This window comes from Camelus bactrianus, chromosome 1 (genome assembly GCF_048773025.1).
Source record: "Camelus bactrianus isolate YW-2024 breed Bactrian camel chromosome 1, ASM4877302v1, whole genome shotgun sequence".
Lineage (NCBI taxonomy): Eukaryota > Metazoa > Chordata > Mammalia > Artiodactyla > Camelidae > Camelus > Camelus bactrianus.
The window spans coordinates 51,240,572-51,251,851 of record NC_133539.1 but is presented as its reverse complement, the minus strand read 5'-3'; the positions used below and the strand labels follow the sequence as shown (position 1 = coordinate 51,251,851).

Sequence of the window (11,280 nt, the reverse complement as noted above, 5' to 3'; positions counted from 1 at the left end):
TTCACTAAAACTGATAACCCGAGGGTATTGGGTTATTTTAACCAAAAAAGACTAAAAACCACCCAAATATTCTGTAATGAATAAGTGTTCCTGTAAATTTTAAAATATTTCTCACCATATGATATCACTTATATGTGGAATCTCAAAGAAAAAAGACAAATGAACTTATCTATAAAACAGAAACAGACTCACAGACATAGAAAACAAACTTATGGTTACCAGGGGGAAAAGGGGTGGGAAGGGATAAACTGGGAGTTCGAGATTTACAGATACTGACAGGTATATATAAAACAGATAAACAAGTTTATACTGTATAGCACAGGGAACTATATTCGATACCTTGTAGTAGCTTACGGTGAAAAAGAATATGAAAACAAATATATGTACGTTCAGGTATGACTGAAGCATTTTGCTGTACACCAGAAATTGATACAACACTGTAAACTGACTATACTTCAATTAAAAAAAAGTATTTCTTTACATAAACTTGGCACTTGATAGCAATGTAGAGTTGCTTTTCACACTGCTTCTTTAGTCCCTTGGAAATTGTTAAAAATACATTTTAAGAAATAAAATACCATGTAACATGTTGGTACACTGGATTGTAAATAATTGCAAAATCATGAATTACAAGTTTTTAGTTCACCTACCAAAAATAGAATAGAGTACACTGATTTCCTTTAATTTATAAGTGTATTTTTAGAAACCATACACTTTCCCAATTTAATGTAATATTCAGAGTGCTATGGGATTCTGTGTACATTTCCAAAGCACACTGATATATAATTACAGGATTTTTTGCAGTCTATAGCGAGGGCCTAATTCAGTTTCATGATCTTAAGTAACAATCTATAAAGGGAGAAATAAAAAAATTTAAAGTTCATACTGAAAACAAGTCAAAATACAATAAGGTGACATGCTTTTTAGCAGATCTTGCCACACTCACAAAAAAAGAAAAAGTGTTAATTTAAATCAACTTTTTATTCTTTCATAGACTTGAACAATTTTACACAACTTTTAACACAAAGATAGTGAAGCCTCAAGGATAAGGAGGCAATGTACATGACCTCTTCTATTTGTTCTTCAGGATGGAAGGAAATTTTCAAAGGGTACAATGTGTGAGATTTAACACTGGAAAAATACATACGAATCTGTTTAACTGGCCCCACTTGGGACCAGGCACAGCACAATAAATATAGAACTGCATCCTCTTTTTAAAAGATTGTTGTAATTTTAACACATTCTTACTAAATATGATCAGTGACCAACCTGAAATTCTACAACATACAGGTGAAGGGACACTTACAATGAATATCTGAGCAAAGCTTCTCTAGCGTCTTCACACCCATTCATCCACAGTCTTAAAAGGTGTAAGAATGTACATTGCAAATTGAGAACAATAAAAAACAAACTTGGTCAAACTTTCTTCATCATGTATCATTCATTACTATCACAATCCTAGTTTGCTGGTAGGTTTAAGGTAGGAATCGGAAGTTTCTGAAATTATTTTAATTTCCACTGGTCTTAGGGCCTCTGGGTAGAAGGCCACATTGGAAGCAAACTGATTAAGCAGCACCATTACGTCCACATCTCAACAAACCACTGCATAATTTTTATCTTCAATTATTCTGAAAGGTTAAAAGAAGGTGCATGGGAGAATTCCCATCCTGAACAGCAGGCCACTGTAAGAACATGCAATCTGCAAGGATTTAAACCAACACAGCTGAATTCTCTACTTCACTGTGTCTTTCCTTAATGGACCAAAAGAAATACATTACCAAAAAATTTAAATAATAATATACTGAGGCATAAAATAAATACTTTATTTATGCTATTACATTTGGGTATTTGAGATTGTTGCACTTGTTCACATAATGCTTTCCTTGTCCCAAAGAGGAAGCAATGGTGCCAGCACAATTGGTCAGAAAGAGTTAATGGGAAACTGATGCTGTTCTCAGAACTGTTCTGCAGTGTGCCATATCATACAAATGCAGAAACTATTAGTTACTTTAAAACATATACTTAAAAGATAGGAAGAACTGATCTTTTTTTTCACATGACCCAGATTCTGTTATCAGCAAGTTACAAGGATTAATTTCATCCCTACGAAACAGAATGGAAACTGTTATGCTGCTATAGCTACAGACACTCTGGAAAATCTTTTGAGCCAGTGAATCAAAAAACCACATGAAAGAAAGCAGTATTTTCTACAATCAGTAAACTGGTAGTTCAAAAATTCAATAAGCAAAGAAACATGTGACACATGTCATTATCTTGTAAAAACATCATGCCACTCTGGCCCCAAGAATCACTATAGCCCAGCTGGTCCTTAAAGGTGCAGAGAGCTTTCAACCAAGACTAAGTATCTTTTCCTGTGGCATCTTACTGCCCATCACACTGCCATATGATTCTTAGAAGCTCAGGCTTCTAAGACGTTTGAGAAAAGGAAGAGGGTGTGATGTGGATCAAGTTCTCAGTGATTGTTTTAAATGTAATTTTAAAAAGAATTTCCTAGTAATGGAGTAGAATAGTCCTTGATCCTGAATTTTTCCTAATGAAATAAAATAGGCTTTAACAAGGTGATGTTAATCTAAGTTTGACCACCTGGCTCCTTTTTCACTTCTTTAGAGTTTACTGATTCATATACTGTGCTGAGCCCCACAAACGCTTGTTTTAAAAACACTACAGTTCCCCATAAATATTCTTGATTTATACTGGGAGAAGGGATGCATAATTGGAACATTAACATTAATGTTAAAAAAAAAAAGCAATTATTTCCTGCAAAGCATTACTTAGAAAAATGCTAAGTGGCAAATAACTTTACCATAAAGATATTGAGTTGTTTCACAAAGTACCTGTCAAAATGTATAGCAGTCTGTCCTTCTACTCCAAATCCGTTGCAAAGAGAGTACATGCAGTAGTCCTGTTTACAATTTAATGGTGATGAGGAAAGGGCAAACCTAGGACAAGGAGAGACATCGCCCTACATACAAGTTTACAGTAGTGTAGCCATTGTGTATCATATTTACTACATTCACCACTTCGGAGAAAGGATCAGGGAGGCTCTTCAAACACTGGAACAAAGGAATGTTTGGTTTATATAAGACCTACCAAATAAACAGGGAGACAAATGATAACACACTTAGGCACTAGTCTCAAAGCTGTACAACAAAGAAGCAAAGGGTTTGAGATGAGAAATTTAGGAAAATATACACATATGAGAGCTTGCTGAGGAACAGGAGGAAAGAAATCACAGTTCTAATCTTCAAGGCTACGGAATGCATTTTGCATGTCTTCAAGAAGTTGTGCATAGTCGGCCTTGATCTTTGCCTCACCATCTTTCACTGGATCCTGAAAAAAAGACATTGCAGAATTCAATTTACCTTTGGGAAATAATTTTCAGAACACATAGTAAGTTATTTTTATTTAATATATTTGAATACTAGGCTAAGTGAGGTACACTGGTAAAACATAGGCAGGAGGCAGAATTACCTTATTTTTCTTTTTTCAAGAGTAGAAGCATATAAATGAAGGAACAGTCCAACCAACCAGATAGAATTTACTATTCAAGATCTGGTAGTATCACACTGGGACAGGGAATAAGACTTCTGAAATAATCTTAAAATGCATCACATTTAGAATCCTTATGGAAAGCAACTTAATTGAGTAATATGTATAAAAGAGACTTTAAAGTGATTAAGCTCTCTAACCCAATCATTCCACTTCTGAGAACATATACTAGGAAAATACACAAAACCCAACTCCATGAACAAAATTGTCCATACCAACAACTAAAAATTTCCTAAATACCTAAGAACAGGCAAATATTATTCTTCAGCCACAAAACAGTGCGACAGAAAAATACCTTATGACATTAAAAAATAAATGAGATGTTAATTTGAAACAATGTACTTGTAAACAGAAAAAAGACACCTTAAGTCATATTACCAGAAGTCATCACTCTGTTACTGCATATATTTTTTTATCCTCTTCCTACGAATGTATAATTTCTAAAAATAAAATTTGGATCAAATTTCATATGGAATCTCTTTGCAACCTGACTGTTTTCACTCACTATACCATAATTATTTCCCTATGTCTTGGATAGTCTTTGAAAAAAAGCTGTTAATGCCTTCATAATATTTTTGACATAATGTACATGTCACAATGTACTGTTTGCTCTGTTCATTTTTGGATGACATTTAAGAAGTTTAATAAATAATCTTCTACATACATCCATATCAAAATCTCTGATTATTTTCGTGGCTTATATGTTTTGAAGTAGAATGACAGGACTCAAGGGTGTAAATATTTTAAAATTCTTGCTATAGTAAGTGTCTATTTGTTCAAATTTACTTTCAGCCTACAGCGCAAACACTATATTCATAACATATGCATTCAGAGAATCATTCTCAATTTCTCAATAGGAGATTATTAAATATACTTAGATGTTTTGACTTAGAAATAAATACAATTTGATGGATCAAATATTTTAAAAACAGTCTTATGCATTTGAGTTTCCACAGATAATTTCATTTAATTATCTATTTATATCTTGTGTACTTTCCAAAGAATGAGAGTCCGTAAGAGTCCACTTAACAGTTAAAAATGATGTGTAATAGGATACTTGAAAGAAGTAAACAGCAGAAGTCATTTCAGATGAGCACGGGGTTAGATATTAACAGGCTCTTGAGGTAAGGTAATTGCTGCTTAGCAGTGATTTTAGCTCTAAATTGCCCGGCAGTTAAGACAAAAGGCAAAATATGTCAGCATTTATTTCAGACGTGACATACTATAATCTTTATCACTAGAATTCCTATTTGAACATAACTTTGAGGTCTGTTCTGGTTTTATAAAACCTAAGCGTGCGTAAAAATGGTAAGTACAAGTTTCACACACCAGGTTTGGGACCCAAATATTTAAAAAATTTAAAAGAAACAGTTCCTACTAAATAAAGGTTATAGTAGAAAGACATGTACCTTGAATTTCATGGAGGAAAGCTTATAGAGGATCTCCCCCATGTGCTCACGGATAATGGACCACGTGATTTTATTGTCACTCTGGGCAGTGGTTTCAACAGCTCTGCGAGCCATGTCATAAAACGCAATCATGTTCGACAGCATCCCCACTGTCTTGTAGAATGGGCAGAACCTAGGATAAATGAAAGTCAAAATAATACACAAAAACAAAATGCAAAGCAAGTTCATACTCTTTACTTCATCCATAAAATGCCAGAGCATTAGTTTCTTTATTTAAATATGTATACTACTTATAGTTAGTGCATGATACATAAGGAATGAAAAATGACAGTGGAAAAGATCAGTAATATTTAACCAGAGTTTTTGGACAGAGATGTCTCAGGATATAGGGTGGATGGGGAGATGGAGCTATGTATTCTTTTATTTAAGAGCGATGTTGATTTTTATCTGTTAAAATAATCAAACAGAAAGAATGACAAAACAGTACTGCTACAATCTAATGACTCTCTGAGGGTTTGTTTTTGTACAGTGCAGTTAAAGGCATAACCCAAATGGTAAAATAACTGAGTTGTGAAGATTCCCTTGTGATAGTGGGTTAAGGTTTAATAAATAATAGGAAAGCAGGAAACGGCAATTTCCTAAAGTTAATAAGCCGTCCGCTTCCCTGTTAATGTGTTCATTTCCATTTATCCATACCTTTTAATAATAAAGACACACAAGTTAATATTCAACTTGGATCACATGCACTCTAATCAACTTTCTGAGAAATTTAAACCCATGCGCATACACAATTTCATTCCCACTCTCCATTACACTCTTCTCAAAGAATTTTCCCTTTGTGGAGTTATCTTTGTGTGGGTGATTCTGAGAGCTTCTTAAGTTCCTGATATAGATTTTTGAGTCTTACTGATGATATCCGTCATATTTTCTGCTTGTACTACATTCTGGTAATCTACCTATTTGCTCAGTTCCCTTTCAGTCCCATATGGGGCCAAATATGATTTAAGGGAGAAAAGCTAGCCCGTGATGAAAGGGCTCAAATTATTAAAGTTTGAAAGAAATGGGAACTTTAAGTAAGCCATGGCAGTAGCAGAGACAGTAATGAAAAAAAGCAAGCCCTGGGCAGTAGTAGAATGGGCTGGTGGGACGTCCAACAGGGACTCCGGTAGAAAGAAAAAGAATGGACTTGTGGAAAATGAGGCAGAAAAGTATAATTATTTAGGTGAAGAGTAGAAGGGCATGGGCTGTGGTAACAGGCAGTGAGAAAAGCCTCTGAAGGAGGCAATGGTCCCCAGGCTCTGCACACTAAGCCACAATTTAATCTCATTAAAGATGGTTGGATAATGAGTGAAAATACTGTCACAACTGGGCACATGAGCCAAATCAAAACAAGGGGACAAACTGGATCATTAGGTATCTGCTATGAAAATAAAATAAACCTATACTTTGAGTCAGAGCGTGTCTGTATGAGGGGAAAAAAGTTCTTAATGTGTAGGCAGCTCTTTCTTTAAAACTCAACAGAATATCCTCAAATAAAAAAAGAAAATCAGGATGGGATACCTATCGTAAGGAGTATATCCATTTTGCTGTAGGAAATCATCTTTGATAAGCTTTGCTACCTCCAGGGTGATTTTATCTGTTTCTGCTAGAGAAGCCTAGAAGAGAAAAAAAATACATTTTAGAAATTTACTGCAATGATGTGGGACCAATGGTTGGAATCAATTAGCAAGCCAAAACCACGTAATGAACACATAATCACCTATCATTAATAAATTCACCTCACAATTGCTTCCTGATTGATATCCTTTTTTTGTTTTGCTGTGAAAAACATATAATTTACCATCTTAACATTTTTAAGTGTAGTTCAGTAGTGTTAAGTACATTCACATTGTTGTGAAACAAATTTCTATGACTTTTCATCTCACCAATTTGAAACTCTATACCCATAAAACAACTCTTCTTCCCCCACCTTCTGGCCCCTGGTAACCACCATTGTATTTCCTGTTTCTATGAATTTGATTATTTTAGATACCTTATATATAAGTATTTGTCTTTTTGTGACTGGTTTGTTTCATTTAACATATTGTCCTCAAGGTTCATCCATGTAGCATGTGTTAGAATTTTTCTTCCTTTTAAAGGCTGAGTAATATTCCCGTGTGTGTGTGTGTGTGTGTGTATTAAAAGACATCTGGGTTGCTTCCACCTCTCAGCTATTGTAAGTGCTGCTATGAACATGGGTATACAAATAGACAGATTTTTTTTTTCTTTTTAAATGCTTTCTTCTTCACATTCTGGCTTGCTATTATAACTACTTGAACTATCTCAGTCTAAAATTTGTTTCACAAAAATCTATACAGTCCACAAAGAGTTGTTTTTTATATTACATGATGTTTAGAACTATGTAAATGCAAAGTGCAGTAAGCATGTACTACTTATCTGTATCTAAGAGCTACTTTATTAGTGCTGCTCTTCCAGAACTTCACTCTTGAAATATCATTGCCTTGAAAGCTTTAACTTTTGCATCCACCCCAACAGCCTAACAAGTAAAGATTCTTGGGAGTTGTGGGAAAGGGACAGGCCCAGTGAATTAACTGCAGAAGACTGTAGCGTTATCTATGAGCACTAAACTTCACTTGCTCATAATGTATTACTTTATTATTTTTTAATACTTTGCTGAATTTAGGAGGCTAAAATTTAATTTTAAATTTCTATACCCACATTCATAAACAAAATGAGCCTGTAATTATCTTTTTTTGTATTGTCTTTGTCTGATTTTGAAGGACTTCTGTTCCTAGTTCCTCTTATAAAGCCACAGTACTCATTTATAATAATGAGCATTTAATATGTACTAGTTATCTAATAATACTATCCTTTGTTAGAAACAATTTAGGAGGTGACTTTACAATATAATAAAAAGAACAGAACCAGACAGAGAATTCTGAGGTCCTGACTAGTACTGCATACTATCTGAGAAGTTATTCAACTTCGAAATTTAATTTGGCTAAGTTTAATTGGACTATTCTCTTTTGAAACGTCAACACACAGACACAAGAATGTAAGTCACTTGTTTAAGGTCACACAGCTAATTACTGAATGAACTAGATTCCAATCCTTCTAAATTCCTGGCCCTGGTACTCCTGCAAATATGTATGTTAATAGATCCTAAATCTACCACCTCTAATTTGGTGGATAATGGGTACATTCTGTTTCAAGAAATAAAATTGTATGAGTGTTTCTTTCTCATCCACAATATAACCAGGACCAAAGGGTCAAAAAGAATATAAAGGCCCTAACAATTTAGTTACTTCTTTTAATTGACTGCTGTGAAGTACAAGCCCTTCCCCTTGACTCTGGGCAAGCTCTGTGGCTGTTCTGACCAAAACAGTAAGACAAAAGTGATGTTATTACTAGTTTTGGGGCCCAGCCTTAAGAGGCTGTTGGTTTCCACTTGTTTTTTTTAATACTCACTCTGGGAGCCCAGAACTGCCATGTGGAGACACCACACGGACAGAGAAATGCCCAGACAACGCTTAGCAGTTCTGATCTTCCTAGCCCAGGCACTAGACTTGTGAGGGAAGAAACTTTCAGATGACTTCAGTCTCAGCCACCATATGACTGCAGCTGTAAGGGGAACTCCAAGCAAAAAGGCCCAACTGAGCCAACCAACCCCAAGACCATGAGCAATAAAACACTGTTTAAGCTACTAAATACCAGAGTGGTTTGTTACTCAACAATAGATAATCAATCATCTTTCTACCTTACACAGTACAAGCAGGCTCCTCAAATGTCTGCTGGATAAAGGAATAATCTAAAATTCTATTAGTTTAAAAGATATTTAATAACTACTCACTTTGCCAGGTGAGAATCTGCATATCCAAGGTTCTATATGTCCTTAAAACACTCCAGTGTACTCACAGATCTGTCCTCAAGGGATTTTACAACTCACCTTTCCCACAAGCTGCACAATTTCTGCCAAGTCTTCTTCTTCCTGCAGAATCTCCTTAGCTTTGGTCCTCAGAGGAACGAACTCCGTGAAGTGTTTGTCATAGTACTCATCCAAGGCACGCATGTACTTGCTGTAGCTGATCAGCCAGTTGACAGAGGGGAAATGCTTACGTTGAGCTAGTTTCTTATCTAAGCCCCAGAACACCTGATTAAAAAACAAAAGATTTTTCTTAAAAAATAGAAAAAAAATTTTTAAAGTATTATTTGTTTGTCCTAAATATGCAATTCTATAGTTTTCTGGTCAAATTATTTGTCTTTTTGGTATACACAAGTTTAGATGAAACAGAATAAAATTTGCAATTAAAAAATGTATTCCTTTCAGTTTCAGTATAGACAGTATCTACAAATCAAATTCAAAATTTATCTGGATTTCCTTAATAGTGTGTCAAATCTAATAGGATAAAAAAATGTACAGTTTTAAAGATTATTACTGTATAATATAAACAGGTGGACCACAGAAACCACAAAATATTTACTAAGATAGCCACTTCACTTTAATTAAAACCTCTAAATGTTTTGAATAAATTCAGTTCCTAATCATTAAGGGCCAATCCAAAAAGATCTGTCATTTTTCTGAGACCAAACATTCACATAAATTTTATGAATTCCTAACTTGGCTCCTCTTTTCCCTGCAATTTAAAATTCAAAATTTTAGCAAAGGTGAAAACACCTTGAAAGTTGTAAATTGAGACCCTGCCACTTCCTTTTATCTGATACCGACAGAAACATAGGCAAATATTCTACTTTTCCCATATGAACAATGCAGAGACTCATAAATACATCAACAGTAAAAAAAATTATAGTCCTGGTTTATATACATTTTTTAATTAGGTGTCTTTTAATGGCCAACTTGGCTGGCTATCCACTAAAATTCATGCCTTGTCACTGGGAAGCTGCTGCCTAGGCAGAAACTACCTTTTCCACTGTGCTTTCATCTGGGTGTGGCTAACAGAATGAGTGTGGTGACCATGTCTGAGCCCAAGGTTCAAAAAGTGGGGGTGCTTTCTCCAGTTTCCCCTGTACCAGGCAGATGCAGATGACTGCCAGGCTAGGTAGAACCACAATATGGAAGAAGCACTGGTCTCCGAAACCACCACCGAATGGAAAAGAGCCACTCTTGGATGGATCATCTGCCTTGGGCCAGACCATAAGGAGAAAGAAACTGCCATGGAGCTTTTGCCATTATGTGTTTTTGGGCCCATTTGTTCTATACCTAGGGTTACTCTACCTCAAAGTGTGGTATTACTATAACACTAATAAACCTTTGCTACCCTGGATATATTTTCCATTTCTGGATACTAAGTCTACTATAAACTCTAGGTAAAGAGCTAAGAAAGAACAGACAGCTTTAAAGGCCTTTAGTAGTAAGAATGCTCCTAAAACAGACTTTACCATTGCCTACTCTTTAATGATTATATTAATACTTCACAATGACATGGATAACATTAGGACAGCCTATAGGTGGGGCTCAGAAGTTGACTACACTAGGAAAAGATATACCTGAACAATACCAAGCGTAGCAGATGTAACTGGATCAGAAAAATCACCACCAGGTGGAGAAACTCTAAATTTAAAAGAAGAAAAAGTCATTAGAAATGCTTATGAAAAATAACTTGCATATAAAAGCAATTTTTTGAAAGCCACTTTTTGTATAAATAACTTTAGAAATGAACTTTGGAAAGAAAATCTTGTTCAAAAACCTTAAAAACCAGTACTAAGTTACAAATAAGAATGATAACTATTAAATGCTTTCTAGTTTGAGAAGTGAGATGGATATTTAATTATAGTCAGTTTCACTGTTCTAATCAAACAGATGAAACAAAAGGAAGGAAAAGCTCTGAGAACAATGTATGGCTTTATGTAGGGACTGTGAATCTTCACACTGTTTTTATCATGATACAATCTTACCTTAACATGTCTATAATTTTCTAAGTTATTCCTAGGATATTGTGACTTGAATATAACAAATCAGTCAAGACAAATCTATGGAATCAAAAGATGTAGAGATGACCTAAACATGTGTATTTTAAAGAGCTCCTTGGGTGACTCTGGAGTGCAACCTTGGTTAAAAATCACTACCCTCAGGGGGCTAAATACTGTCTCTTTAAAATAAATGACATATTTTTCTCCTGGAAAGTAAACAGTTTGGGTGCTTACGCTCCTACAATGCTGACACTCCCTTCTCTTTCAGGATTTCCGAGACATTTCACTCTGCCGGCTCGCTCATAGAAAGAGGCCAGACGGGCACCAAGATATGCAGGATATCCACTGTCTGAAAAATGGAAAGAAATTTTCA

The 11,280-nt window shown here is 35.1% G+C and overlaps 1 protein-coding gene across 2 annotated transcripts in view; it reads right to left on the bottom strand.

The window, feature by feature from the left end:
* Nucleotides 1-962: 962 nt before the first annotated feature.
* Nucleotides 963-11,280, bottom strand: part of ATP6V1A (ATPase H+ transporting V1 subunit A) — a 53,003-nt gene continuing 42,685 nt past the window's right edge. For both annotated transcript variants that reach the window (XM_010970818.3, XM_045507341.2), the window contains 6 exons: nt 11,142-11,256; nt 10,485-10,548; nt 8,926-9,129; nt 6,540-6,634; nt 4,980-5,151; nt 963-3,351 (listed from right to left, as the gene is read on the bottom strand). In XM_010970818.3, the coding sequence (XP_010969120.1) occupies nt 3,259-3,351; nt 4,980-5,151; nt 6,540-6,634; nt 8,926-9,129; nt 10,485-10,548; nt 11,142-11,256 (743 nt within the window). In that variant the 3' untranslated portion in view covers nt 963-3,258. The remainder of the gene's footprint in view (nt 3,352-4,979; nt 5,152-6,539; nt 6,635-8,925; nt 9,130-10,484; nt 10,549-11,141; nt 11,257-11,280) is intronic.